Raw genomic sequence first — 25743 nt, 5'->3', positions numbered from 1 at the left:
ACTAATGACTATCTAACAACTAGAACCAACGGTTCTTTTTTAGGCTTAACTCTTCTTCATCATTTTGCCTTCTCTTTTCCCTTGGTTTCCAGGATTCTACTCTTCTGGTTTTTCTACCTTTTAGACATTTTTTTCCCCTGAATCTTCTTTTTATATGTTCAATCTCTCAGTGATTCCATCCGTTCCTATATATTTTCAAGTATCACCTTTTGAGGATGATTCTGAAGTCTTTACTGCCGGTCTCTACCTCCCCTTAAATTTCTGGATTTCTTTGCTGGTTTTATTGTCAACTGTTTCACACTATCTGTATATTGTCTGTTTCCCCTACTAGAATGAAAGCTTCCTGAGTGCAAGGGGTTGTTCTGTTTACTCCTGCATCCCCAGAGCCATGCATATGAGAGGCATCCAGTAAATATATGACAAATGAGTAAATAAAAAAAGAAAGGTACAAGCAAACTTCAATTAATAAATAAAAATGTCTGAGTATTAGCCCCTGGATATCCTGACAACACCTGGAAATGAACACATTCAAAACAAAATTTAATACTGCCCCTATTGTTTCTCCTAATAAATATATTAATAGCATACTATATGCCAGGCACTGTGCTAAAGCTTTGGGATTCAGATAGAAAAGGTTCAGTCTTGACCCTCCAAAAGCTTACTAACTACTAAAGGACATATAGTTATAAATATATATATATATACACAAACTATCACAAAAATGCGATGAGCACTATGCTCTAAGTATGCAGAGTTATGCACAAGATCTGCTGAAGAAAAGCAGGCTTTTGGTTTGGAATAGAAATTTGTCAGGTGGAAGTGGCAGATAAGGCATTCTAAACAGAAGTTAGAAAAAGTATGCAACAGTCAATAAATCAGTGGAATAAAATTAAGGAGTCCAGAAATAAAACAAGTCAGTGGGGAAAAAATAGTTTTTTCAACAAACGGTGCTGGGACAAGTGGATATCCACATACAAAAGGATGAAGTTGGATTCCCACTTTACAACACACACACACACACACACACACACACACACACACACAGAGTAAATCAAAAAGGATCAAGAACCTAAACGTAAAAGGTCAAACTATAAAATTTTTAGAAGAAAACACAGCGGCAAATCTTAATGAGCTTGGCAATAGTTTCTTAAATATAACACCAAAGCACAAGCAACAAAAGAAAAAATAAAGAGGACTTCATCAAAATTAAAGACGCTTGTGCTTCAAAGAATATCACCAGTAAAAAGATAATTCACAGAACAGGAGAAAATATTTGCAAATCATATATCTGATATGGGACTCACCTTTAAAATATACAAAGAACTCTTATAATTCAATAGTAAAAAGACAAATAATCCATTTAAAAATGAACATTTCTTAAAATAAGACATGCAAATGTCAAATAAGCACATAAAAATACACTCAATGTCATTATTAATTAGAGAAATGAGATACAATTTCATATCCAATATGATGGCTATAATAAAAAAAAAGATTTTAAAAAAGTATTGGCAAGTATAAGGAAAAACTAGAAACATTATACACTGCTGGTAGGATTATAAAATGGTATAGCTGCTTTGGAAAATAGTTTGGCAGATCCTCAAAAAGTCAGACATAGAGTTATCATATCATCCAGCAATGCTATTCTCAATTACATATCTAAGAAGAATGAAAACATATTGTACAGGAATATTCATCACAGCAGTATTCATAGTAGTCAAAAAGTAAAGAGTACCAAATATCCATCAGCTGATGAATGGATAAACAAATTGTGGTATAGCCATACAGTAGAATATTATTTTGTCATAAAAAGGAATAATATATTGACTCAGGCTACAACATGGATAAACCTTAAAAATATTATGGAAAGAAGTCAGTCACAAAAGACTACATACTGCATGATTCCATTTATATGAAATTTCCAGAACAGGCAAACCTGTGCAAACAGTAAGCGGACAAGTGGTTGCACAGGGCTGGAGAGAAGATGTGGAGGGAACTGGGAACTGCTAACAGACACAAGGTTTCTTTGGGAGGATCAAGAAAATGTTTCAAAACTGATTGTTGTGACAGACACATAACTCTGAATATACTAAAAATCAGTGAAGTACACAATGGAAATAGGTTAATTGTATGGTATTTGAATTATACCTCAACAAAACTGTTATGAAAAAATAAAGAAAAAGTATTAAGGCATGAAACTTGAAAGAGCATATACATATAGTACATTCAGGAAGTTGGCTATGCTGTTTCATGGCTGGAACATAGAAAACGTGAAAAGAAAACAACAAAAAAATGAAACTGAAGAGAAACTAGGCAAGGTACAAAGACCTCATGTGACAGGTTAAGGTTTGAGAGTTACCAGGGTCATTTACGGTTACCAAATACTAGCTTCTACGTGTGTACTGCTTTCCATCTAGAAGCTTTGCTGTGAAGGAAAGGCAAGAGAATCATAGCATAATAGTGGCCAATGAAAGATATCAGATAGGGGAAATGTTATTTTTTATTTAAAGATCAGATATATTTGAACAATTTACAAAAGAGCTTAGTAGAGAGAGTCTGAAGATATAGAACACCTAAGTAATAAAGTAAGTTTCCTGAAAAAGCAGGATAATGGAATATAAGAACAAGTTAGAAATAGTAGCCCTGGATTGAAGGGTCACATCTTCAACAGGCTAAGAATTCAAGATGAGTGCGGTTTATCAGGATGGTCTAGTGGTTAGGAATTCATGTTTTCACTACCAAGAGTCAATCCCTAGTTGGGGAACTAAGATCCCCAAAAGCCATGCAGTATAGCACTCCCACCAAAAAAAGATGAGTGCAATTTAGAAAGCAGGGGAACAGTAAGCAGAGAAAGCTTCCATAGATGGTATGTGTTTTCTCTGACAGTAAGGGAAGTGGCTAGAAAAAGAAAATGTTTAAGTTAAAAAAAAAGAATTTTAGAATACATCCTGGTGGCAATAAGTGGGGAAGGAGACTAGTGACATAAAGATGTTTGGGTACTACTGAGAGCGTAGCTAATGCTAGAAATCAAAGGGTGATACCAAATCATTGTTGTTGTTGTTTAGTCACTAAGTTGTGTCCAACTCTTTTGCAACCCCACAGACTATAGTCCACAAAGCTCCTCTGTCCATGGGATTTCCAAGGCAAGATTGGATTCCATTTCTTTCTCCAGGGGATCTTCCTAACCTAGGGATCAAACCCACATCTCCTGTACTGGAAGGCAGGTTCTTTATCACTAAGTCACCAGGGAAGACCCAAGGCGATATAAATATCTCCAGTAGCACTCTATATCCTAACTGTAAAAATGGAGAAAATGGATAGTTAGACTTTATGGGGCTAAGATTCATAGGACAAAGTAGAAAAACAAGAGAGAAAAGAGTTTGGGAGTGTGTTAAGAAGAAAGAGAGGCAAAAGGGCATCAGATTAAAAAGAAAACAACAGGGTCAAAGGCCTAGCAATCCCAATGAAGACGAAGAGCAGCCTATAACTGAAGTGAGGGGTTGCTAGAATAACAGGAGTTCTCATCAGCGTGTGTTAATGGCACTATCATTATCACACTCAAAACATCCAAGCCAAATTCAATCATTCCCTCCTCTTAAACAAGCAATCTTGTTAAGTCTCACTGATTCTACTTTTACAGTTCTTGGAGTTCTCCCATGCTTTCCATTCCTAATGTTAACAGGGCTTCATTATGTTTCTGATTCCTGATGAAGTTTCATAACAGGTCTTCCAATCTCTAGTCTTTCTTCCAGTTCATTTCACCATAGTAATTTTTCTAAATGACTATCATGATTATTTTCTGTTGCAGTTACATCCCACCATTTATCAAAGTTCCAGATTCTCTGTTTAAATGATCAAAATCCTCCTGATCTAATTTTGACTTTTCATTCTTTTTCTACTATTATCATTCTTTCTAATGTATGAAGAGGCTTCCCTGGTGGCTCGGATGGCAAAGAATCTGCCTGCAATGTGGGAGACCCAAGTTCAAATCCTGGGTTGGGAAGATCCCCTGGAGAAGGGAATGGCAATCCACTCCAGTATTCTTGCCTGGAGAATCCCAAGGACAAAGAAGCCTGGCAGGCTACACTCCATGGGGTTGCAAAAAAGTCGGACACAACTAAGCGATGAACATTTCATTTCATTTCATCTTTCATACATTACTTGCTAATCAAATTGAACTCCTAAACATGTCAGTGACCTTATTTCTTTCTTTCTGTCAGACTCAGCCTTGGGAAGTACCTTCTCCTAAAACTGTCTTGCTCACATCTACCTGCACAATTCCAACATTCTTTAAGCCCCAGTTCAAATGCTACTTTAATCTCTCAGATAGAATCTCCTTCTCCTGTTAATTCCAAAAAAAATCTGGTAAATGAACAAATCTTACATATATGACCTTCTATGGCAGATCACACCATACTGGATTCTCTGAAACAGAGGTTCTTAAATTGCGGCCAATAAACCTGATGGCATTACCAATTCGCTTCAGATCTATGAGCATCCTCAAAATGTTACATATGTAAAAATTATACATGTATTTCACACATGAAATTTTCTGGGCGGTGTAAAAGTCTCTAACTTTCACCAAGTTCTCAAAAGGGTTTTAATCTTATCTCTGAGATTCATTCTATAATATTTATACATACAAAAAATAACAGCTGAGATCTGATTCAAAACAATTGAGGTGTGGGATAGGGAGCAGTGGATGGGGATATAAATGACACAGTATTGGCCATGATTTGATAACTGTCAAAGCTGAATAATTGGCACATAGTAATTCATCATATTATTCGCTCTACCTTTTATATGCTGCAAGTTTTATAACATAAGATTTTTAGAAAACGAAGTAAAAAGTCCACAAAAGGTTAAAAAACTACTTTCACCTAACTTTGGGATTAAACCAGCCTTCAAGGAAGCCTCTGGCTAGGTTAGTTGCCTCCCAGGGGCTAGATCAGAGTCAAACTGGTTTTCTCAATGTGGAATCCAATGAAGAGTCATTTGCAGATTTTCACACCAAAAGAAAATTTTCATTAGAATGAAGAAGTAAATAGGCTATTTAAACAGCTAACGTGTATTAAAATGGAAAAATATGCAAAGAGTTTAAGAAAATTTTCTTACTGTGTTCAACACTGGTTAGAATTCTATTTGTGTATAATGTTCAAATCTGAAATTCTGATTTTAGAAAGATATGAATAATTTAGAGAAGATCCACAGAAAAACAACAAAAATGGTCAGATAGTTTGAATACTTCCTCACAATAGCTAAGATGATGTAGAGTGGCAAAAAAGAACAAAAGATCACTTTGTAGCAGACTTCAAATACAGGATCACTGAAAGAAATCTACTTTCACTTCTGAGAGAGCCACAGAAACTAGATTAAGTTTTCTCATCTCTCAAAAGGAGTTAGACTACATGATTGTGATCACTAAGAGATCTAAAATTCTATCTAAAACCAGGGCAAAAATCAGATGCCCTGGTTTTTGACAGGTGCATTAGCTGAGAAAACCTATTAACTTCTCTTTGTTTGAATACTCATAGCATAAACATTTAGATTAGATATAATGAACTACTTCCTTTTTCGTGGAGGCATCAGAAAATCAAATTAGAAATATCCATTTTCCTCCTACCTATCTTCCCTGCTTTCCCCACCCCCCATCCCACTCATACTACGTTAAAACAGTTGTGCTGCAGTCTAGCCTGGAGGCAGGAGAATAAACAAGATGAATTCTTAAATTCCCTTTAGCCTGATGAGGCTATGATTGAACTATTTCTCATATACCAAAGATAGAAGGTTATAAGTGTAATGCATCCCTTGCACCTAAGCCCTTTACTGGCCCCCTTCTCAATTGCTAAAGTGGGTAATTCTATCTCCATATTAATGCTGACCTACGGAGTAACTGATGAAGCCCAAAGGGAATCTGCAAAAAACCTGTTGAACATACAGTTTAAGTAGTAACTCTGAATTTTAGAACCAAAAATGCCTTGGCAGAAGTAACATATCTCAGGCAGAAAGGAACATTTTGTAACATAGAGGAGGTGAGAAAAAATAGAGAGGGATATAGAACAAAATGTTTTACAATCATATCTATACTCTAATACTCATATTCCACATATGGAAACTGAGGTATTGCCTCATCGGAAAATTAACGCTAAAATGGAAAAAGAAGAATGTGATAAAGTAAGGAAGTCTTAAGAACTCTACAGAACTAAAATAAAAAACAAAAATAAAACCTCTTAAATAGTATTTATGCTTTTTTAAGCCTATTAAGTACATACTAATAGGAATCTCTAAATTATCAGGAAACCATTACCACTAAAATTATATACATATAACATATTGCTCCATATAGGAGAAGAAATATTAGGTCAGAACCTGAATTTCTCTTTATCATTTCTGACAGTACAGAGCTGCTACAAAATGACTAATACTGCCCCAAATGAAGGCTATTAAATTCTCCCATGAATTGCCATGACATCCCCAAGAGTGATGTTAAAATATGCAAAAGCGTCAGTTCCAAAGCAAAGCCATCTCTCCATTCCTTCATAAAAGATTTAAGCTAAAGAAAAAAAGAAAGAAAACCCAACAGCTGAAGACAACATCAGGCTATTTATAAGTCTTCTCCCAGTCCCCCAGATACCCTCACATGGGGGCTGTAAACAGCTAACTCAAATATCTTTGAGGCTCTCATATCCACACCCACTGACACAAGCAGAGCTGTATCCACAGTGAAACTAGACTTCAGCTCCCTTTAGCAAGTAGTATGTGCCTGCAATAGTAAACTGGAATAAATATAACAGTATAACAACTTTTTTAAAACAAAAATCATACCTTTTTCTCCAACAAACGGTAAAGACCATGTGAAAACATCCATAAAATTGGGCAACCAATAAGGATGTGGAGAACAGTTAAACTGTCGAATATTCATCACATTATTTTCATACTTTAATACAGCAGCTGCAAGATAAGTTTGAATGTCAATGTAACAATTTGTCTTTAGCCCCAAAAGTCTAAAACACATAAAAGCAGAAAAAATATCTTTTAAGGTGGGTGGGAAGTCAAGGGGTGACTGGAATGAAGGGTAGTAGAGAGGTAGGAACTAATTTTTAGTAGTAATACACTTTTTGCTTCCAACACAGTTTTATGTAGAACATAGATATTTACTTGTCATTATTAATGAAATTCCCAATCTTTCTAGAATGCTTGTTGTACTTTATAATCCAATACAAATAATCCAACATGCACGTTTACTAAATCCAAAATTGTGAGAACTCAGTTTTTTTGAGGAAACACAGAACAGCAATGAGCAATTTTCTAGGTCTAAGAGTTCATACAAGTTGGAGGAATTTAAGAGGGTTCTTTTTAGTTGCAGGCAACCTGAAAAGGACAGCTAAATGGAAATAAAGCAAGAAAAAAAAAAAAAACAGAGAAGAAAAAGAAACATTTGGAACATTTTATTTATGAATACAGGAATGTACTTATTTCATGTATTAAAAGAAATCAAGTGAAACTACTACAAAGGAATATTTCACTTCATTTAGAAAAAAATTCCATTAAAATACCAAAAGAGAAAAACTCAAAGTAACATACTCATCTCAATTTCAAGTATCTTTCTAAAGCTTCATAAGTTGATATAAATAATACCTTAAATTAACCTGATAAAGATTTCAGGCACTGGTTACATTATTTTATGGAACATTGGATTAATGGGCTAGATTCTAATCTAAACTACAGTATATACCATATGTGTAATAGTAAATTATTTAACTAATCTGTTTCTCATTTATAAAACATCCTGCCTATCTCAGAAGTTTAAGGTCAGAGAATATAGTTCACGTGAAACTACAAAAAAGTATAAAATGTTTGGCAGATACTATAATAGTTATGTGCTTACTTTTTTTTCATTTAATGTAAAGCACTGAAATGTATGTATTAAATTCCATGATTTGGGATTCTAGCTAATGTAGAGTTTTGTTTCTCTGATGAAATTCCCATGAAATAAATGTATTTCAAATTTAGCCTCAGAAATTAAGGACTGATACCAAGCTTTTAATTTAAAAAAAGAGAAAGATAAAGAATCTAGAAAATTGCCCTATAGATGGAATGAAACATTATGAACACGTCCTGTACCATGTAAGCACTCAAATCATTAACACCATGTACAGAATCGGCACTATCAAGAGACATTTGATTTTGACAAGACAGATTGAATGGTTTGAGTTTCTTTTTGGAGTACTAAGAAAAGTATCCCTTAATCTCCTGAGTTAAACTGACGAAGGACAACCAGTATGGCAGTAATCAACTGACCACTGAACACCAGTTCCTTTAATACTAACAAAGGGAGGTTACAGGTACAAAGTTAAATATAACAAATCAATTCGGAGAATGGAGTCCAAACTTAGATGTATTTTTCTTTAAAAATGAAGGCTTGCTTCATTAGGTACCTTTATAGAAGTTTCAAAATTTATAAAACAAGATATAATTTAAACGATTATCTTAGCACTGGTATAATCCTTGGAGGCATTATAGTTTCTAAAGACCACCAACTCGGGTAATCTCAATGGTATGGTTGTTTTGGTGATTAATATAGTATGGAGTTCTTACAACATACCCTGTATCCAAGCTATTTGATAGCCTGCTACTGCTACTATCTGATCTCAGGTAAATGTTTTAACCTTTTAACTATCACCTATAATCTTCCAAAAACTCTATTTTGCTCCTCTTTTGAACTCACACCACAAACCTGTATTTAGCAATGACCTCATTAAATGTACTTTAAAAAATCTTTAACCCTCTGTTCTTTACTCCTGGCACAACCACTCCTGTCTGACCTTGGGAACTATGGCATAGTCAACTGAATTTCTGACATGTCAAGACAGAATAGGAGCTGGCTTCTGGATTTCCTCTTCTGAAAATGTGAACTGCCTAAACATACTCAAGCTCATCTTCAATGTCCTTGGCACACACTTAACTAGATTAAGATCCTTTGGTATTATCTCTCAGTGAATTATGTTCCAAGTTAAAGGAAACCCAGTTGTTACAGACAGATCAAATTTGGAGGGAAGGCGGTGGAATATAAACCACTAGAAAAGAAGGTAAATTACAAAGACATAAGAAAAAAAGGAAGAAAGAGCAGTAAAAAGAAAGGAAAGGGGAGACTGTCTTCCTGAAAGAAGGTCGGATTGAATTAAATAAAGGTCCAATTACAAATCATCATGGGGCAGTGGATATAAAAGTAGAGAATAAGAAAGGAAAAGAAAACCTACATCAGTGAACATAAAACAAGAAACAGGGCAAACAACCATATAGTCCAAATACATGAAATGGTCAAAGGAGCAGCAGCAGCTTTATGCAAACAAGAAAACATTCTCTTGATTATAAGAGAAAAGATTTAAGAAAGGGGAGTTTGAGAAAATCATGTGCATTTTTACTTGACAGAGTTACCTCAGAACATTCTTTCACAGGCAGTTTTTGTGAATGACAAAGCTGTGAAATGGTTAATGTTATGACTTAAGTTTCACATTTTGGATTTTCATTTCTTGTCCTCTCCCCTCCCTTATATCTTATATTTTTTCATAAAGAGATTTGGATAGTTACAGTTTCAAACAATGCCCCTTTTCTACTATATTTTCAAAAAATAAGTCAATTAAAATACTAAGTTGTTTAACAATATTTTTTTATCAACAACATCTTACCTTTATTATTGTAGACATCTAAGTAATTAGGTGCCGAAAAAATTGTTATTAATGAAGGGAACCCTGTAGTTTGACTTTTTCTGTACATTCTATAGCTGCAAAACAAATAACTTAATATGCATCGTAAAGCATCAATCATGGTTACTAAGTTTGATTTGTATATAAGGTGTTAATTTGGGTCAGGGAAACAGAGTTCTTACCCTGCATCTTGAGCTTCATGAGCTCTAATAATCGATAACAAATTATTGTTTTGCAAAAATTCACACACTGCTGGATAGCTGTGGGGAAAAAGAGAAAATTAAGTAAAATAATGACTTTCTATATAATGAAAGCATATGCTATTTTTACAACTAAAATGTGATTAAGCTTGAATATTTTTCCTTACTTATAAAAATAAGAACATCCTCGAACTGTATTGTGACTAAAATGTTCCTGTGATTTTTCATTTCCAAAATCTTCAGAAGGATCGGACCATAGCAAGTCACACATTGGTCCAAATGCAGGTGGCTCTTTGAATCTATCTAACTGTGAAAGAAAAAAAAAGAAACAAAGAGCAGAAATAACTTGTCAAAAGTGAGAATGGAATGGACAAAGGAAAGTGGTACCAACTCTGAATACTGTGCATACTACATTGTTCTGAATGGTTAAAAGATATTTTCTTAAAATACCAGTATATTAATTTTTACCATTACCTAATCTTGGCAGTGAAGAGACGTTTGAAGTTTCTAGTCTCTACTCAACAAAATGCTATAAATAGGAATCAACTCTTGTTACTAAAATATATACTCACTCTCCTAATATCATCCAGTGTGTGTATTTCTGGTGAAAGTCCACCATGAACACAAAGAAATTGTTGGTTTAAAAGTGCAGCAAGAGGCAAGCTATCAAAAGCTTCCATACAAGCTTCATAGACTCTTTCTGAATATTTAATTTTACCTAGAGAAAAGAAAAAATTCAGTAATTGAAAACTGCATAATTTGTTAATCATTTAAAACATATACATGCACATACATAAATGACTATTAAAACCAAGGCAAAAAAATTAAAGATATGGATAACAGCCAAGTGGTAGCTAGGGGTTCAGAGTTGGTAAAGGGGTGAGTATCAAAGGCAGCAAGGAGGAATTCATGGGATGATACTTTTCTGTATTGTGACTGTGATAGTAGACAGCTTTAATCATTTGCTAAAGTTGAGAACTAAATACTTCAAAGAGTAAATTTTACTGCATAAAAAAAATTTTTTTTTTAAAAAAGGCCAGCATCTTACCCATAAGAATCAATAAAGATAAGCAATGTTACTGTACTTACAAAGACAAAATATTTGCTCTCCTTAGATTTATTTTGTGTATGCAGCAGATAGTCATAAAATATTACTAAAAGTAAATAAGTCAAATCTCTAAAAATAGCTCAACTCTTTACCTTTATAGGCCAAGTAAGGCAAAATTAGTACTATACTTAAAGGCAGTGTTAATTATTTTATTCTACGAGTCAGTGACTACTTTTTTGTTACAGGGAAGACTACTATAACATCACAACAAAATTCAAAGTCCATCCAATTTAAAAAAAAAGAAAAGATCTTATTCTTATTTTGGAGGACCAGAGGGTTTCCTTTAGCCTACAATGAGCAGCGAAGCAAGAAGTCAACGTAACACAAGAAAGAATTAAAGAATTAAACGGTCATCTACTTTTAAAAGTCTGTCATACGTATTCCTTTGCACCTTTATATTTTTAAAGTCCTGGATATTTTGGGATTTTGCTGGACGGCTTGTTACTTATTTAAGAAAAAAAGAATTCAGTTCCTATTTCACTGCTTAACACTGTAACATTCAAATACGAGAAGATCTATATCTAGCAATCAGAGGTTATAAACTGGTAGTCTGATGACAGACCTGTTTTCCAACATTGCAGTTTAATAAAAACTTTAATTTGATTGCTTTGAGGTCAAGCATGAACTTTCCAGGCCTCATCTTGTATTCATTTAAGTTACCCACCTGATCTTTGAAGTTATATCAGAGTTTGCCACTTCTGCCACTACCTGTCACTATATTGATCTTTATTGCATCATGTTTTGCATCTCAGTAATCTGAAGTTATTTTCTAATTTTAAATCTTAATTCTAAGACTTAATACAGCCATGAGTACTAACAAGTACATAGCTACGAGATGTGAGAAAAGGTCAAACTCTATACTATATGATTGCTTACAGCTATTAGATTACCACAGCCATAAAAATTTGAGAGAAATGGGATAAATATTGTAGACTAAGACCTTCAATTAATCAACTGTGTATGTATAACACAATCTGCATAATTAAAAAATAAATAAAACAATCTGCAGTGATGACAGGATGATTAATTTGCTAAGAATGTTCATGGGAATGTCTCAATATTGGTGGAGAGAAATCTCCAATGCAACATTTCTTTTCACTTGGTTCATATTCTTCCTGTTAGAAAAAAAATAATTCTAAAATTAAAACTATACACAGAGCTCAAAACTGTTCCTAAGTACATATGTAAAAATCAAATTTAATAGGAAATATTGAAATGAAAACATCTGAATAATATTAAACACTAGAGAACTGTAGACAATCTTCCTGAAAGTTTTACATGTTTGGACACAAAATCTGTTCTTACATCTTACACTGTAAAATCTTCAAACTCTTACTACCCACATCACTCTAAAAGAACCCTGAGGAAGTGAAAATAGTTCTCATGGCAGTACTCACATTCCTGCTTAAAGGTAAAATATTCAGTAAGGTGTCTGCATTCATGGTTGCCTCTCAGAAGAAATAATGTACTTGGATACAGAATCTTCAGGACCCATAAATATAAGACACACTACAAAAAAAAATGTTTCCAGTGAATTAATCTTATATTTTTGTTAATCTTAGTTTCATTTCCTCTAACCCTATTACCCTTATAATTTCTATTACTCTTCATTATCTTTTTATTATCTTTTTCTCTTTGTCCCTTACTCAAACATAAGCTCCATGAAATTAGGGACTTTGTTGTCTTATTCACACCTGATCAGAAAAGTACCTAGCAAGTAGAAGAAGAGCAGTAAACATTTGTTGAATAAATGAGTCAAATAATTTACTTTTGACTTACAAATTGTTTGCTGTAAAAACAATTAGCAGATTGGTCTCCTCCTTAGGTATACCAATAAATAAAACAGTAACAATGTCAAAAATAATAGCAGCTAATATTTACTGAGTATTCATAATATGCCAAGCACTAATTATTCCTCAAACAACTCTATGAAGTATGTAATATTATCTCTGTTTTACAAATGAGGAAACAGAAGCAAAGAGCTTAGGTAACTTGTCCAAAATCACAAAACCTCTAAGTAATGGAGATAGGATTCTAATCCTCTGATTTTAAGCATTATGCCATGCTGCCTAATGAAGAGAAAAGTCATGTTTTATGTTTACTTTGTTCGTTATGAATGTTGCCTTATATAATTAAGTGCTTATTATCTGAAATGATTCAAAGACAATGCAATTTTAAATAAAAAGAATATTAGAACAGCAGCTATTTTTCTCTAAATACACCTAAGAAACAGACTCACATATTACTTATTTGGTTTAAAAAAAGGAAAGACTATTTCATATGTAAATAAGTTTGGTTTACATGATCACATACAAAAAGAAAATACAAACTCTTTATTTTTTTGGCTGCACTGCATAGCTTGCAGGTCTTGGTTCCCTGACCAGGGATCAAACCTGGGTCCTTGGCAGTGAAAGTGTGGAGTCCTAACCACTGGACTGCCAGGGAATTCCCACAAACTTTGTTTGAAACAAGTTAAGGTTAACTGAAATGTGTAACACATTTCATTTTATTCACAAGAAAAAAAATAATTAAGCCTGGTAAGTACTTAATAAATACCTGCCCTTTTCACTTATTCTGATTCTTTATTACTTTCCAACAATAAAATGAATTAAAAGAGTCAGCTACAGGGACTTCCCTGGTGGTCCAGTGGTTAAGACTTACAGTGCAGGGGATGGGGGTTCAGTCCCTGATGGGGGAACTAAGATCACACGTGTCAAAAAAACCAAACAGAAAACAAAAACAAAAGTATAACAAATTCAATAAAGACTTTAAAATTGGTCCACATTGAAAAAAAAAAAAAAACTTAAAAAAAAAAGTCTTGTTTAAAAAAAAAAAGTCTGCTACAAAACCCTCTAATACCAAACGCTCAGTTACCAACTAAGCGTCCTAAAATTGTTCTATTGTTTCTGTCAAAGGCCCCAGTCTTTCTATCAAGAAGGGCCAATTTCTAGCTTTCTGAAGGCTCCAAGGGAAGACTGAGAGGGGCTGATGATGACACTATGGACAGAAAGAACAACTCAGGATGATAAAATTGCCAAGGGAATTTGGATGGACAGAGCCCGGACCTCCCTTTCCCACCAGGGATCCCAGTATACCTCAGAACGGAGGCTGAAAACACTACAGGAGACGTAAACAGCAGTAACTGGCATAGAAATTCATCAGGTAAGGTTTCAATATCTAGTGGAGGACATGGTTAAAAGCACAGGCTCAAAGTGCCTAGCTCCACCACTTACTAATAATATGACCTTGGGCAAGTTATTTAACCTTTCCAAGCCTCAGGCTCCTCTATAAAATGGATAAAATAATAGTACTTACCTCATAACTTTGTTGTAAAAATTAATCAAGCATGTTAACTGCTTTTAATATGCTTGAAACACATTAATGATAACACACCTATCTATTTGCGGAGCTTCTACTCAACAATTTAACCTCTAAGAATTTGTCCTATAGAAATAACTGGGCAAGTATATAAAGACGTATAAATAATATGGTCCACTGAAGCATCAACTGCCATGGCAAAAAACTGGGAATACCTTAAATGCCTAACAATAAGAATTGATTGACTGTGACTAGTTTAGTCAACAGAATACAATGCAGCTATTAAAAATGATGCTATAAATTTATAGTTGAACTGGCATGACATCAGAGCATAGGAATTAATAAAAAAAAGAAGTTACAGAACATTATAATAGGAGTTCATTTTCATTCCAAAAAAGGGGAGAAATGCATATATTAGAAAACACAAATTGTTCTATGTCTTAATTTTTATAATTAGAAAAGTAAAAGGAGCAAAAAGAACAATCTACTATTAAGTGATAATAAACAGGTCATTTTAATGCCTCTCAAGTTTTTAAAAGCTGATTAATACTTTTAGAATACATAAAGATTCCATATGATATACTTGGGTCTTAATGGCTACAGGAGGAAAGACAGAAGCAGTAGAGTTTAAGTGATAAAAGCATTCTATTTTATTTAATTAGAAAAATACAATTAATCTTTTTTTTTTTTTTTTTTTTTTGCATGGCTAAATGCCTTTAAGGGCAAGAGAGATAAACAGCATTAGCTCCTCAGGGCCACTAGATAACAGGGCAATAAAGGCCCCTCATTTTGCTTATAATTTCCACTGGGAAATGGTAATTACAGTAACACACAAAAAAATTAAGAGAATAGTTTGCAAGACAAAAGAGGAATAAATAATAGCTTTACCTAAAAACTTCAGAATATGTAGAAGTATTAAAAAGAACCCAACACAGGTAATTTAAAGAACTTATTTTATGAGGAAGTAATAGAAATCATCTATGATAACACTTAAAAGCAAATCAAATGATAGTATATGATTATTACCTCTATACTAAAATAACCTCTGTCCACATAATCACCAAGAAAAAGGTATCGTGTATTAGCAGGTGATCCTCCTACTTCAAAAAGTTTCATCAGATCAAAAAATTGGCCATGGATGTCACCACACACTGAAACAAGAAGATTATTAGATATGAAAAAAAAACTCTAAAATAACAAATTTTACTTAAATTCTAATTTCGTCTACATAAGAGAGAGCATAAAATTCTATCAAGAAAGGTCTAAGACGGAAGCAATCTATGAAGAGTCATGACAGGGATAATGTGTACCCAACTGTTCATGTGCTCAAGATCTAGAACAAGATATAACAAGAGTATTAAAATTTGTAGTAAGTGACAAAATTTTCATCTAAATTTATAAAACTCTTCTTTAGGAAGTCAAGCATGCACATCTTAGGATGATAAAATTATATTGGCAGTAAAATATCCATTCTAACTCCTTATTTTCTGATGACTTCTGAATGATCATTTTTGGTATCTGATATGGCACTGAGGTATTTGCCCCTGATGACTGAAAGCATAGTAAATAAGTATTTGTTGAATCAAATTCAATGATGGCCAACTCAACTGATGAAACCTTCATAAAAGCATATTAGACTAACTTCTGCACTCAGATTATTTAGGATCATGTTTCTTCATTGAAAACAGGCAAAAACTTTCAAAAGTTATAGGAAATAATCTGGAAATTCAAGATAATGTCCATGTAATACTAATTTAGTATATAATATGCATGAAGAAGAAACAGTTTTATAATTAGGTAAATAATGGTACAGTAAAAAAAATAATATCCAAAACATAAATAAGTGTACCTGTAATTGGAGCCTCTACTTCTATCATGGTTTTCTCTCTCCGAAGAATGGCAGCACCCTCATTGATAATTCTAAGTGCAATTTCTTCATCTACCCGACCTTCTTTTACTAAGTGGTTCTTCAGAACATCAACCCTGGGTATCCCGTCCATATCAAATACTTCTTCAGATGTCAAGCGATGTGTTGGGGGGAAAGGAACAGCTGCAATTTTTTTAATTAATAAAAAAAATCACTATTAATATATTAACATAAAAACTAATCAATGGATCTAGGTAAGTAAGAGTCAAAACTGAAAAGCTGAAGTTTTTGTTTTGTTTCTTCATTTACTAGATAGAGGTATTAACATTTAAAAGCTTTCTTAAAAAGAGAAATCAAATTATACTTCTTTTTAAAATTATATATAACAACATGAGAATTATTAGAAAAATGAATTGTCTCACAAAATTAAGTTTTTTCAGGATAACTAGAGCTTTCTTTAACTAAAAGAAATGTTTTAGCTTTAACTGCTGCTGCTGCTAAGTCACTTCAGTCGTGTCTGACTCTGTGTGACCCGGATAGACATCAGCCCACCAGGCCTCCTGCCCCTGGGATTCTCCAGGCAAGAACACTGGAGTGGGTTGCCATTTCCTTCTCCAACGCATGAAAGTGAAAAACTGAAAGTGAAGTCACTCAGTCGTGTCCAACTCTTAGCGACCCCATGGACTGCAGCCCACCAGGCAGCCCACCAGGCTCCTCCATCCATGGGGTTTTCCATGCAAGAGTACTGGAGTGGGGTGCCATTGCCTTCTCCCTAGCTTTAACTAAAGCTAACTAAAACATTTTTTGATAAAACTCTCAAAACATATTACACACTCTTCATCTTAAATGAAGTATAATAAATATATCATACAAGCATAAATAGAAATCCCAAATATAAGGTGACTGACCAACTTCCCAATAAAAATATATAAAACAATGCCTGCTGGCCAACTTGAGCAGAAATTTCTGTGCTGTGTTTAGTTGCTCAGTTGTGTCCGACTCTGCGACCCCATGCACCATAGCCTGCCAGGTTCCTCTGTCCATGGGGTTTCTCCAGGCAAGCATTCTGGAGTGGGCTGCCATGCCTCCTCCAGCGGATCTTCTCAGCCCAGGTATTGAATCCAGATCTTCTACACTGCAGGCGGATTCTTTATGGTCTGAGCCACCAGGGAAGCCCATGAATATGGGAGAGAGTAGCCTATCCCTTCTCCAGGGGAACTTTCTGACCCAGGAAATCAAATCAGGGTCTCCTGCATTGCAGGAGGATTCTTTATCAGCTGAACTACCAGGGAAGCCCAGAAATTTCTAGAAATATAGATTAAAACAGCCAAACGTTTACTTACAGATTTAAATTAATCTAGATGCATATATATACTTAAAATAATATTAATAAAATACTGCTTTTTCTCTCACCTTCATTTTTCACATAACAGTTTCATTCAAAATCTTTACACACATTTTTGACAGCAGTGCATTCCTTGCCACTGGATTCATTTTTCGTCATCTAAAACACTTTTATAAGCAAATCATCCTCCCTTCCATTTAAGTTGCTTAAGATACAGCACTTTTTAAATACATGTTCAATGCTATTGCTGCAAATTTATCCTAAAACACAATTTCCACTTGTCTAACTACTGAAATAGTTGGCCTTTTTACTCCTGTAGCATATATTTATGATTTCCGCAAGTATTTACCAACTGTATTGTTTTAAATTGAAATCTGTTAAGTGGAATAGAGAACATGAAAGTCCATTTTCAATGGCATCTACCTTAAGGTCATGTGCCTAGGAAAAGTTATTATATATCTGTTAAAATTTTTTATTCCTTTTTAACTGAATCCAACAAATGACCTCTTTATGCATTCAAAATCAGCTTGGGTTGAAGCAGTTTTAGGCTTTTTACCAAATAGTACTTTGTTTTTCAAAAAAAAAAGAAAGAAATTTATAGTAAGAATGTAGTCTACATATAGACCCAAATGTATTTCTCTCTTTTCTGAAATAAATTTTTAAAGAAAAAACTCACTTTGTGTATGGGCATAGACTACACAGTATCTTCCTGACCATCACTGTGATTATCAATTATTATACAGAAGACTGGCAAAGTATAGGATGGACTGCTTCTTCACAGTTCAACTTAAAGTAACTAAAACAGGGGACTGGGTTAGAATTTTATCAATTACCTAAGAAAGAATAATAAATAACCATATTCTCATAGCAGAAAAATGATTTAGGAAGAGCTCAGTTCTTAGAAGTGAAATAAGAACTAAAGCAGAGGAATATAAACCATTTCTAAAAGACTTTGAAATCATCAATCTCTCTAGCTTTTATGTTTTTTTGATAGTAAAACAAAACTTGCTTTTCCCGCCCCCTTCTTGAGAACACATTTATTCCCATTATTTTACTGCATCTAGAACAAGGCATTAAAGTACCCCAAATAGGGCTTCCCTGGTGGCTCAGATGGTAAAGAATCCACCTGCAATGCGGGAGACCCGGGTTCGATCCCTGGGTTGCAAAGATCCCCTGGAGGAGTGCCTGACAACCCATTCCAGTTATGTCTTGCCTGGAGAATCCCCATGGATAGAGGAGCCTGGTGGGCTACAGTCCATGGGGCCGCTCAAATATAGCTATGTCAGATTCTAAAAACATAAAAACCTTTATTAATGTATGTTTTTCTTCAACCAAAGATTAAACAGACTATTATACTATATGCTATCGGAGAAGGCAAGGGCAACCTACTCCAGTACTCTTGCCTGGAAAATCCCATGGACACAGGAGCCTGGTGGGCTGCGGTCCATGGGGTCGCTAGGAGTCAGACACGACTGAGGGACTTCACTTTCACTTTTCACTTTCATGCATTGGAGAAGGAAATGGCAACCCACTCCAGTGTTCTTGCCTGGAGAATCCCAGGGACGGCAGAGCCTGGTGGGCTGCCGTCCATAGGGTCGCACAGAGTCGGACACGACTGAAGTGACTTAGCAGCAGCAGCAGCATACTGTATGCTATAACCTAATTTGCCACTATCAGTAAATCAACTGTTTAAAAACTACAGAAATTAACAATTGCTAAATAAATCAAAAGTTACTTTTGGGACATTATGAAAATATAAAGTTTAAATATCTCTTAAATAAAAATTTCTGAGATCAAACTGGGATATTTTTCTCATCAGGCCAAGAGAATTTTTCCTCTACTCAGGAAAAGAGATACTGTTTAAGATGCTGCATTCCAGATTATGCAGAACATAATTCCTAATAATCAACAACATAATTCCACTAATAGCTGAACTTTGTTCAAAATACAGAACTTCCTAAAAACCTAAGTGGGAGGCCCTCCCCTGCATCAGCCAGCCACCTGTGGCACTGCATGTTCTCACGCACACTGTGATGCCCCACTGCAAGTCACACCGAGCTACTGCTCCTCCTGAACCAAGAGTCAGAATGTCTTACTCATTTGGGGGAAACAAGTATACACTGCCCCCAGACCTGTGTTTTCCATTTCTTTTTCAATTCAAGGCATACTTTTAAATCTCAACAACAGCTGCAATACCTTTTAAGGAATGGGCAGGTAGAGGGGTGAAGAAATGTCACCATTGGTAAAAGCAGATGAAAACTAAACACAACACTGAAACGGGAGAGTAGACCGTTTTGGAAAAATGTTTTAATGTATCAGTAAATAAGAAAATAAGAGGCAAAAAGGCACTGTGCTCTTTGGCAGGTGGAAAAGGAGCCATAGCAGGTGATATAACTAAAAGAAAACTGACCAAATAGAATCTGGCCTGATAGGAAATTAATTACTGACACTGGTGGTCAATAGAGGGTTGAATTTGCTATTAATTGAGAAATTAATATTCTCTACTACCATTTTGCAACTCCTAAGGTACTTTTAAAGCATTTCCATCTAATTTTAGGTTTTTAATTGTTTTTTTACATTTCTAATTTGTCTTTAGCCAACTATTCCTGTGTTCCAACTCTTCTAAGTTTTAGACAGGGAAAAACCAGCACATAAATGTATGTACATACAATGTGAATGGCCAATAAACAGAGGAGCTTTCCCCTGTTGCCCAACCCTAAGCAAAGACTCCAAACTATCAGCCCAGTGAGGCCTCCAAAAAAATGTGGGGCACAGCCTGTGCCACCTGAAAACTCTACTCCAAAGTAGCATTCAGATGTCTGTGCTTTTCATCACTGCCATTACTCGCAACTGTCCAAAATAAGTTCTTCTTGAATTTTTTCTCTGTATTTCTTTTATTCACATCATGAGTAAGAGCAAACTCCGGGAGACAGTGAAGGACAGGGAAGCCTGGCATGTGGCTGTTCATGGGGTCGCAGAGTCAGACAGGACTCAGCGACTGAACAAGAACATCCTCAGGCTGTTCCCCTCCCTCCCAATCCTCTTAATTCAGCCTCCAGAATTCCCACCACTCTGAGCAGAAAAGGCTACAGTCTTTTAGCTCTCCATTTCCACATCTAACATCATCACTCCTGTGAAGAAGAAAATGCTGCCTCCTTTGAGGTTCATGTCTTCTGGCTAGTTTATTCTTGTCCTAGCCATCTACGGAGAAGGTAATGGCACCCCACTCCAGTATTCTTGCCTGGAAAATCCCATGGACGGAGGAGCCTGGTAGGCTGCAGTCCATGGGGTCGCTAAGAGTCGCACACGACTGAGCCACTTCCCTTTCATTTTTCACTTTCATGCACTGGAGAAGGAAATGGCAACCCACTCCAGTGTTCTTGCCTGGAGAATCCCAGGGACGGGGGAGCCTACTGGGCTGCCGTTTATGGGATTGCACAGAGTCGGTCACGACTGAAGTGACTTAGCAGCCATCTACTATACTTCTGGTCAACTCTCACATGAAACTCCGGTTCCTAGTTCAAAAGCTTTCTCCTCTCTAAGCACCACCATCATCAATGTCCCTGAAGATGGCCTATGTAAACCCAAGAAATGAGAGGTTCTGAGCTCCACTCCACTTAAACTTTCTCAGCCTTGCCCATAATTTTTGCTCCACCTCTGAAATCCTGAACTCCAATCTCTTACTCCATGACCAAAATTTCTAATGCTTTCAGACTCACTCCCTTTTCTCTATTTGTTCTCCAATTATATGAAGAACCTGGACATGTCCCCTAATCAACTACTTCTGGAAACCTTTGCTTCCTGTAATTTTGAAGCTATCCCATCAACCACCCACTTTTTAAACAACATCCTGAATTGTTTTGTTCTTTTCTACTTCTACTTATAAAACTCCAATTCTTGAATGAGCTAGTTTCTAAAGTTGGACATTAAGTAAAAAATCATCAAAATAGTTCAGTGCTTATACAAATTAATGGTCTCCAACTTTGTTGGTCATTGGCACTTGCCAGCAATCCAATTAAACATCCTTGTCTGTGCTCTCTCCCATTCTCCTCAGTGGAGATTTCAAATGGTCACCTCTTCTTTGAATCCTAAACTTAATTTCTCTCTTACTCAGTAATCAACTTTGCATCTTTTTTGGAGAAAATTGAGACCTTCAGACCAAATGTCATCTTTCTGCTCCTCTCCATCTACATTTATACCAGTATCCATCTTTACATTTCTTCCTATCTCAAGAAAGAGGATTCCTCCCACCCAATACTAAACATTCTACTGTGCTTTGAATCCCACCCACCCCCAACATCTTCACTTCAGTCACCCTTCCCACCCACCCATGCCCTTATTCTGTGTTTCCTGCCTCCAACTCTCCATAGGGTCTTCCCTTTGAGGAGATAAACATACAGTCAGCCCTCCAAAATGACAGGTTGGCATGTGAGGATTCAACCAACCACAGATAGAAAATATTTTAAAAATAAAATTTCAAAAACAGAATATTGAATTTGCCTCTCTAGCACTACTTCGGAGAAGGCAATGGCACCCCACTCCAGTACTCTTTCCTGGAAAATCCCATAGACGGAGGAGCCTGGTGGGCTGCAGTCCATGGGGTCGCTAAGAGTCGGACTCGACTGAGCAACTTCACTTTCACTTTTCACTTTCACGCATCGGAGAAGGAAATGGCAACCCACTCCAGTGTTCTTGCCTGGAGAATCCCAGGGACGGGGGAGCCTGGTGGGCTGCCATCTATGGCGTCACACAGAGTCGGACACGACTGAAGCGACTTAGCAGCAGCAGCAGGAGCAGCAACTATTTACATATTATTTACATTGTACTAGGTATTATAAGTAATTTAGAAATGATTTAAAGTAAATGAGAGGATACAGATAGGCTATATCCAAATATTACACCATTTTATAGAAGGGATTTGAGCATCCACTGATTTTGGAAGAGGGATGGGTATCCTGGAATCAAATCCCCACAGATACCAAGGGAAGACTGTACGCAATTCTCTATGATCTTAAAAACAACCCCAAAAGTAATTTTCCCTTACTCCTCATCCCTGTTTCTGCCATATATATCGTATATTTTACAACTAAGCTTCTTGAAAGAGTAATCTACAGTGGATACCGTCATTTTTTCACTTTTTGTCTTCTTTCCTCAATCCCACATTTATCTGGCTTCTGCTCTATTCCTTCACCTTATAACTCTCTCTTTCTCTTGGGTTCTTGAAATCACTCACCTGGTTTTTCCCATAATTCTCTGGTCATACCTGATTAGCCTATCTCATGAACTTCTAGTCCTTTTCCTAATCCTATGACAGTGTGGCTGAGGATTCTGTCCTTGGTCCTCATATTATACTCCTCTCATTCATAACTATGGCTTCAACCAAAATCTATATTTTGTGGACTCCCAAATAGATTACTCAGTCCAGACTGTGCCACTAAACTCGAAATCCCTATTAAACTATTAAATATCTCCACTTGGATGTTCCATAAGTATATTAAACTTAACACAGCCAAAACTTAATGCATGAACTTTCCCTCTGAACCAATATAGTTATTTATCTGGAAATTATCCTAAAAGTCTTTTTCTTCCTCACCCTAACACAGCCAATAAACAGGTCCTAGATAATTCTCTTACCTGGTTTCATCCCTTTGGTCCCAAGACACTGAATAAGGACTTTTTTCCCCCAAAATTACAAAAATCTTTTCAATTTTGCCCAGGTTTCACAGTAACTCAGAATACTCTTTTTAAAATTCAGATCTCAACATCCACCTGTTGCAAAACTGGATGCATCACGTAAAATCCAAATTCTGTACTTTAACATGTCATACAAAATCCCTTCTAATCTGACCCTTGCCTATATTTCCAACCCTCATCTTTTGCCACTACTCATATTCCAGTCACATACTATACTCCAGATGTTATTTTCATTTTTAAAATAACATCAAAAAAACCTCTGTACACTGCATTCCCTATTATTTATGGGTACACTATTTCCACATTTTGTCTAATTTTTCTTTGTCCTTAAACTTCATATCAGTGTTCCAATTCTTGAAAAATGTTCCTGTAGATGGCTAGGTTAATGGTGCCCCCTCCTTTGTGGTTTCATAGCAAAGCATATGATGCCGCCTACAGCGTGGTGCCTATCAGCTACACTGTAACTACCTTGCTTCCCCCTCAAGCTTATGAGCTCCTTGAAAGGGAGCAAGCTGTCTTTCATCGCCATATACCTAGTGATTAGAACATAGGTACTAATGAACATTTACTGAATTAATGAAACATGAGTTACAGTTTCTAAATTACTTATCTTTACACTAAGTTTGGAGAAGGCAATGGCACCCCACTCCAGTACTCTTGCCTGGAAAATCCCATGGATGGAGGAGCCTGGTAGGCTGCAGTCCATGAGGTTGCTAAGAGCTGGACATGACTGAGCAACTCCACTTCCACTTTTCACTTTCCTGCATCGGAAAAGGAAATGGCAACCCACTCCAGTGTTCTTGCCTGGAGAATCCCAGGGACGGGGGAGCCTGGTGGGCTGCCGTCTATGGGGGTCGTACAGAGTCGGACATGACTGAGGTGACTTAGCAGCAGTAGCAGTACACTAATTTATATAGCAATGACAATATATTTCTAGTGCTTTGTTTACAGTTTACAAAATGCTTTCATATACACAATCCTATGATTCTCAGAGACATCCTATGAGTTTGGTAGGACAATTTTATCTCAATTTCACAGAGAGGATAACAGGTTCAGACAAGTTAATGGCTCTCTCCAGGTGTTTCAACTAGTAAGGGATAGAGTCATGATTGAAACTGAGGTCTTCAGAATGCTACTCCAGTACCACTTGTCTTATATCAACACAGCGACAATGCTCTTCTGACTGAGAGTCATCAAAATCTCCTGATCAGGAAAAATGGTATAACCCACCCAGCTGCCAGGGGTAGAAGCATGCATTAGCCACATGCTTTAAGGAAAGGTTCAATAAATACTACTAAGTCGTTTCAGTCGTGTCCGATTCTGTGTGACCCCACAGACGGCAGCCCACTAGGCTCCTCTGTCCCTGGGATTCTCTAGGCAAGAACACTGGAGTGGGTTGCAATTGCCTTCTCCAATGCATGAAAGTGAAAAGGGAAAGTGAAGTCGCTCAGTCGTGCCTGACTCTTAGCGACCAGATGGACTGCAGCCCACCAGGCTCCTCCGTCCATGGGATTTTCCAGGCAACAGTATTGGAGTGGGGTGCCATTGCCATCTCCAATAAATACTACAGAACTGTCTTCAAAATTTCTAGGTATCCCCTGAATTCCTTTTAATTTGTGGTGGTTCTCTGAACACGATCCCCTTCCCTCAAAAATTAGTTTCTCCTTCCTGGCTTATTTTTGTTATGATATCATCATTCTTTGTCACTCAGATTTAAAATTTCGATGTCACTGTTCTCTTTCTGGACTCTAGTTCTATTTAAAATTTTCTCTCTCTTTTTTTTAATATCTCCATTGCTGCAATGCTAGTTCAAGTTCTTATCACTTTGTATACTAGAAAAATCTAAGTTCTACTTTTCCTCCCCCTTTATTGTACAAAGCACAGCTAAATAAATCTACTCAAAATACTGGGGTGGTTTCCACCCTAATTTCTTTTCTACCCTTTCCTGTTTAGTCCAAAAAGGACTAATGAATAAAGGAGACAAAAGTCTGAAACTTATTTTTCAAAGTCCTTCTTAACCATCCCCTGTCTCTTACCTATCACTCCAATCTCTGCCTCTAACTACAACTGCTCAATTTAAACAATCACTAAAGCAAAATTAGTCTCATTACTGTTTTCTTAAAAAAGTTTGCTCTTCTACCTGTTTCATTCCCACATCCAGTCATTGCTCCTGTATATCTACTTTCTAATATTACTCAGGATTTGTGTCATATTTGGTTTTTCTCTTTCTCATAATTCATCCATGCCATGGTCATTCTACACTTGGACTACTCCATTAACCTTCTGACACCCTGATTTTAGTCTCTTCCATTTTAATCAGTAATCACTTATCAACAATATCATGTTACCTTTCAAAAACCAAAACATTTGGGTCATCCCTCTACTTTAAAACTTTCAATAATGTGTCAGGCCAGGCACTATGGTACAAATTTTCATGAATTGTCTCTGTTAATCCTTCAAAAATCCCGTAACTTTATTAACTGTATTTTGCAGATGAGAAAATT

The 25743-nt window shown here is 36.0% G+C and overlaps 1 protein-coding gene across 7 annotated transcripts in view; it reads right to left on the bottom strand.

The window, feature by feature from the left end:
* Positions 1–25743, bottom strand: part of PPP3CB (protein phosphatase 3 catalytic subunit beta) — a 47903-nt gene that overhangs the window by 16605 nt on the left and 5555 nt on the right. For all 7 annotated transcript variants that reach the window (XM_070364731.1, XM_070364732.1, XM_070364733.1 and 4 more), the window contains exons 2-9: positions 16183–16383; positions 15360–15484; positions 12413–12524; positions 10480–10625; positions 10075–10214; positions 9890–9967; positions 9690–9784; positions 6826–6951 (exon numbers count right to left, since the gene is read on the bottom strand). In XM_070364731.1, the coding sequence (XP_070220832.1) occupies positions 6826–6951; positions 9690–9784; positions 9890–9967; positions 10075–10214; positions 10480–10625; positions 12413–12524; positions 15360–15484; positions 16183–16383 (1023 nt within the window). The remainder of the gene's footprint in view (positions 1–6825; positions 6952–9689; positions 9785–9889; positions 9968–10074; positions 10215–10479; positions 10626–12412; positions 12525–15359; positions 15485–16182; positions 16384–25743) is intronic.

Source organism: Bos mutus, chromosome 28 (genome assembly GCF_027580195.1).
Source record: "Bos mutus isolate GX-2022 chromosome 28, NWIPB_WYAK_1.1, whole genome shotgun sequence".
In the NCBI taxonomy this organism is placed as follows: domain Eukaryota; kingdom Metazoa; phylum Chordata; class Mammalia; order Artiodactyla; family Bovidae; genus Bos; species Bos mutus.
This window is presented reverse-complemented; position numbering and strand designations above follow the sequence as displayed.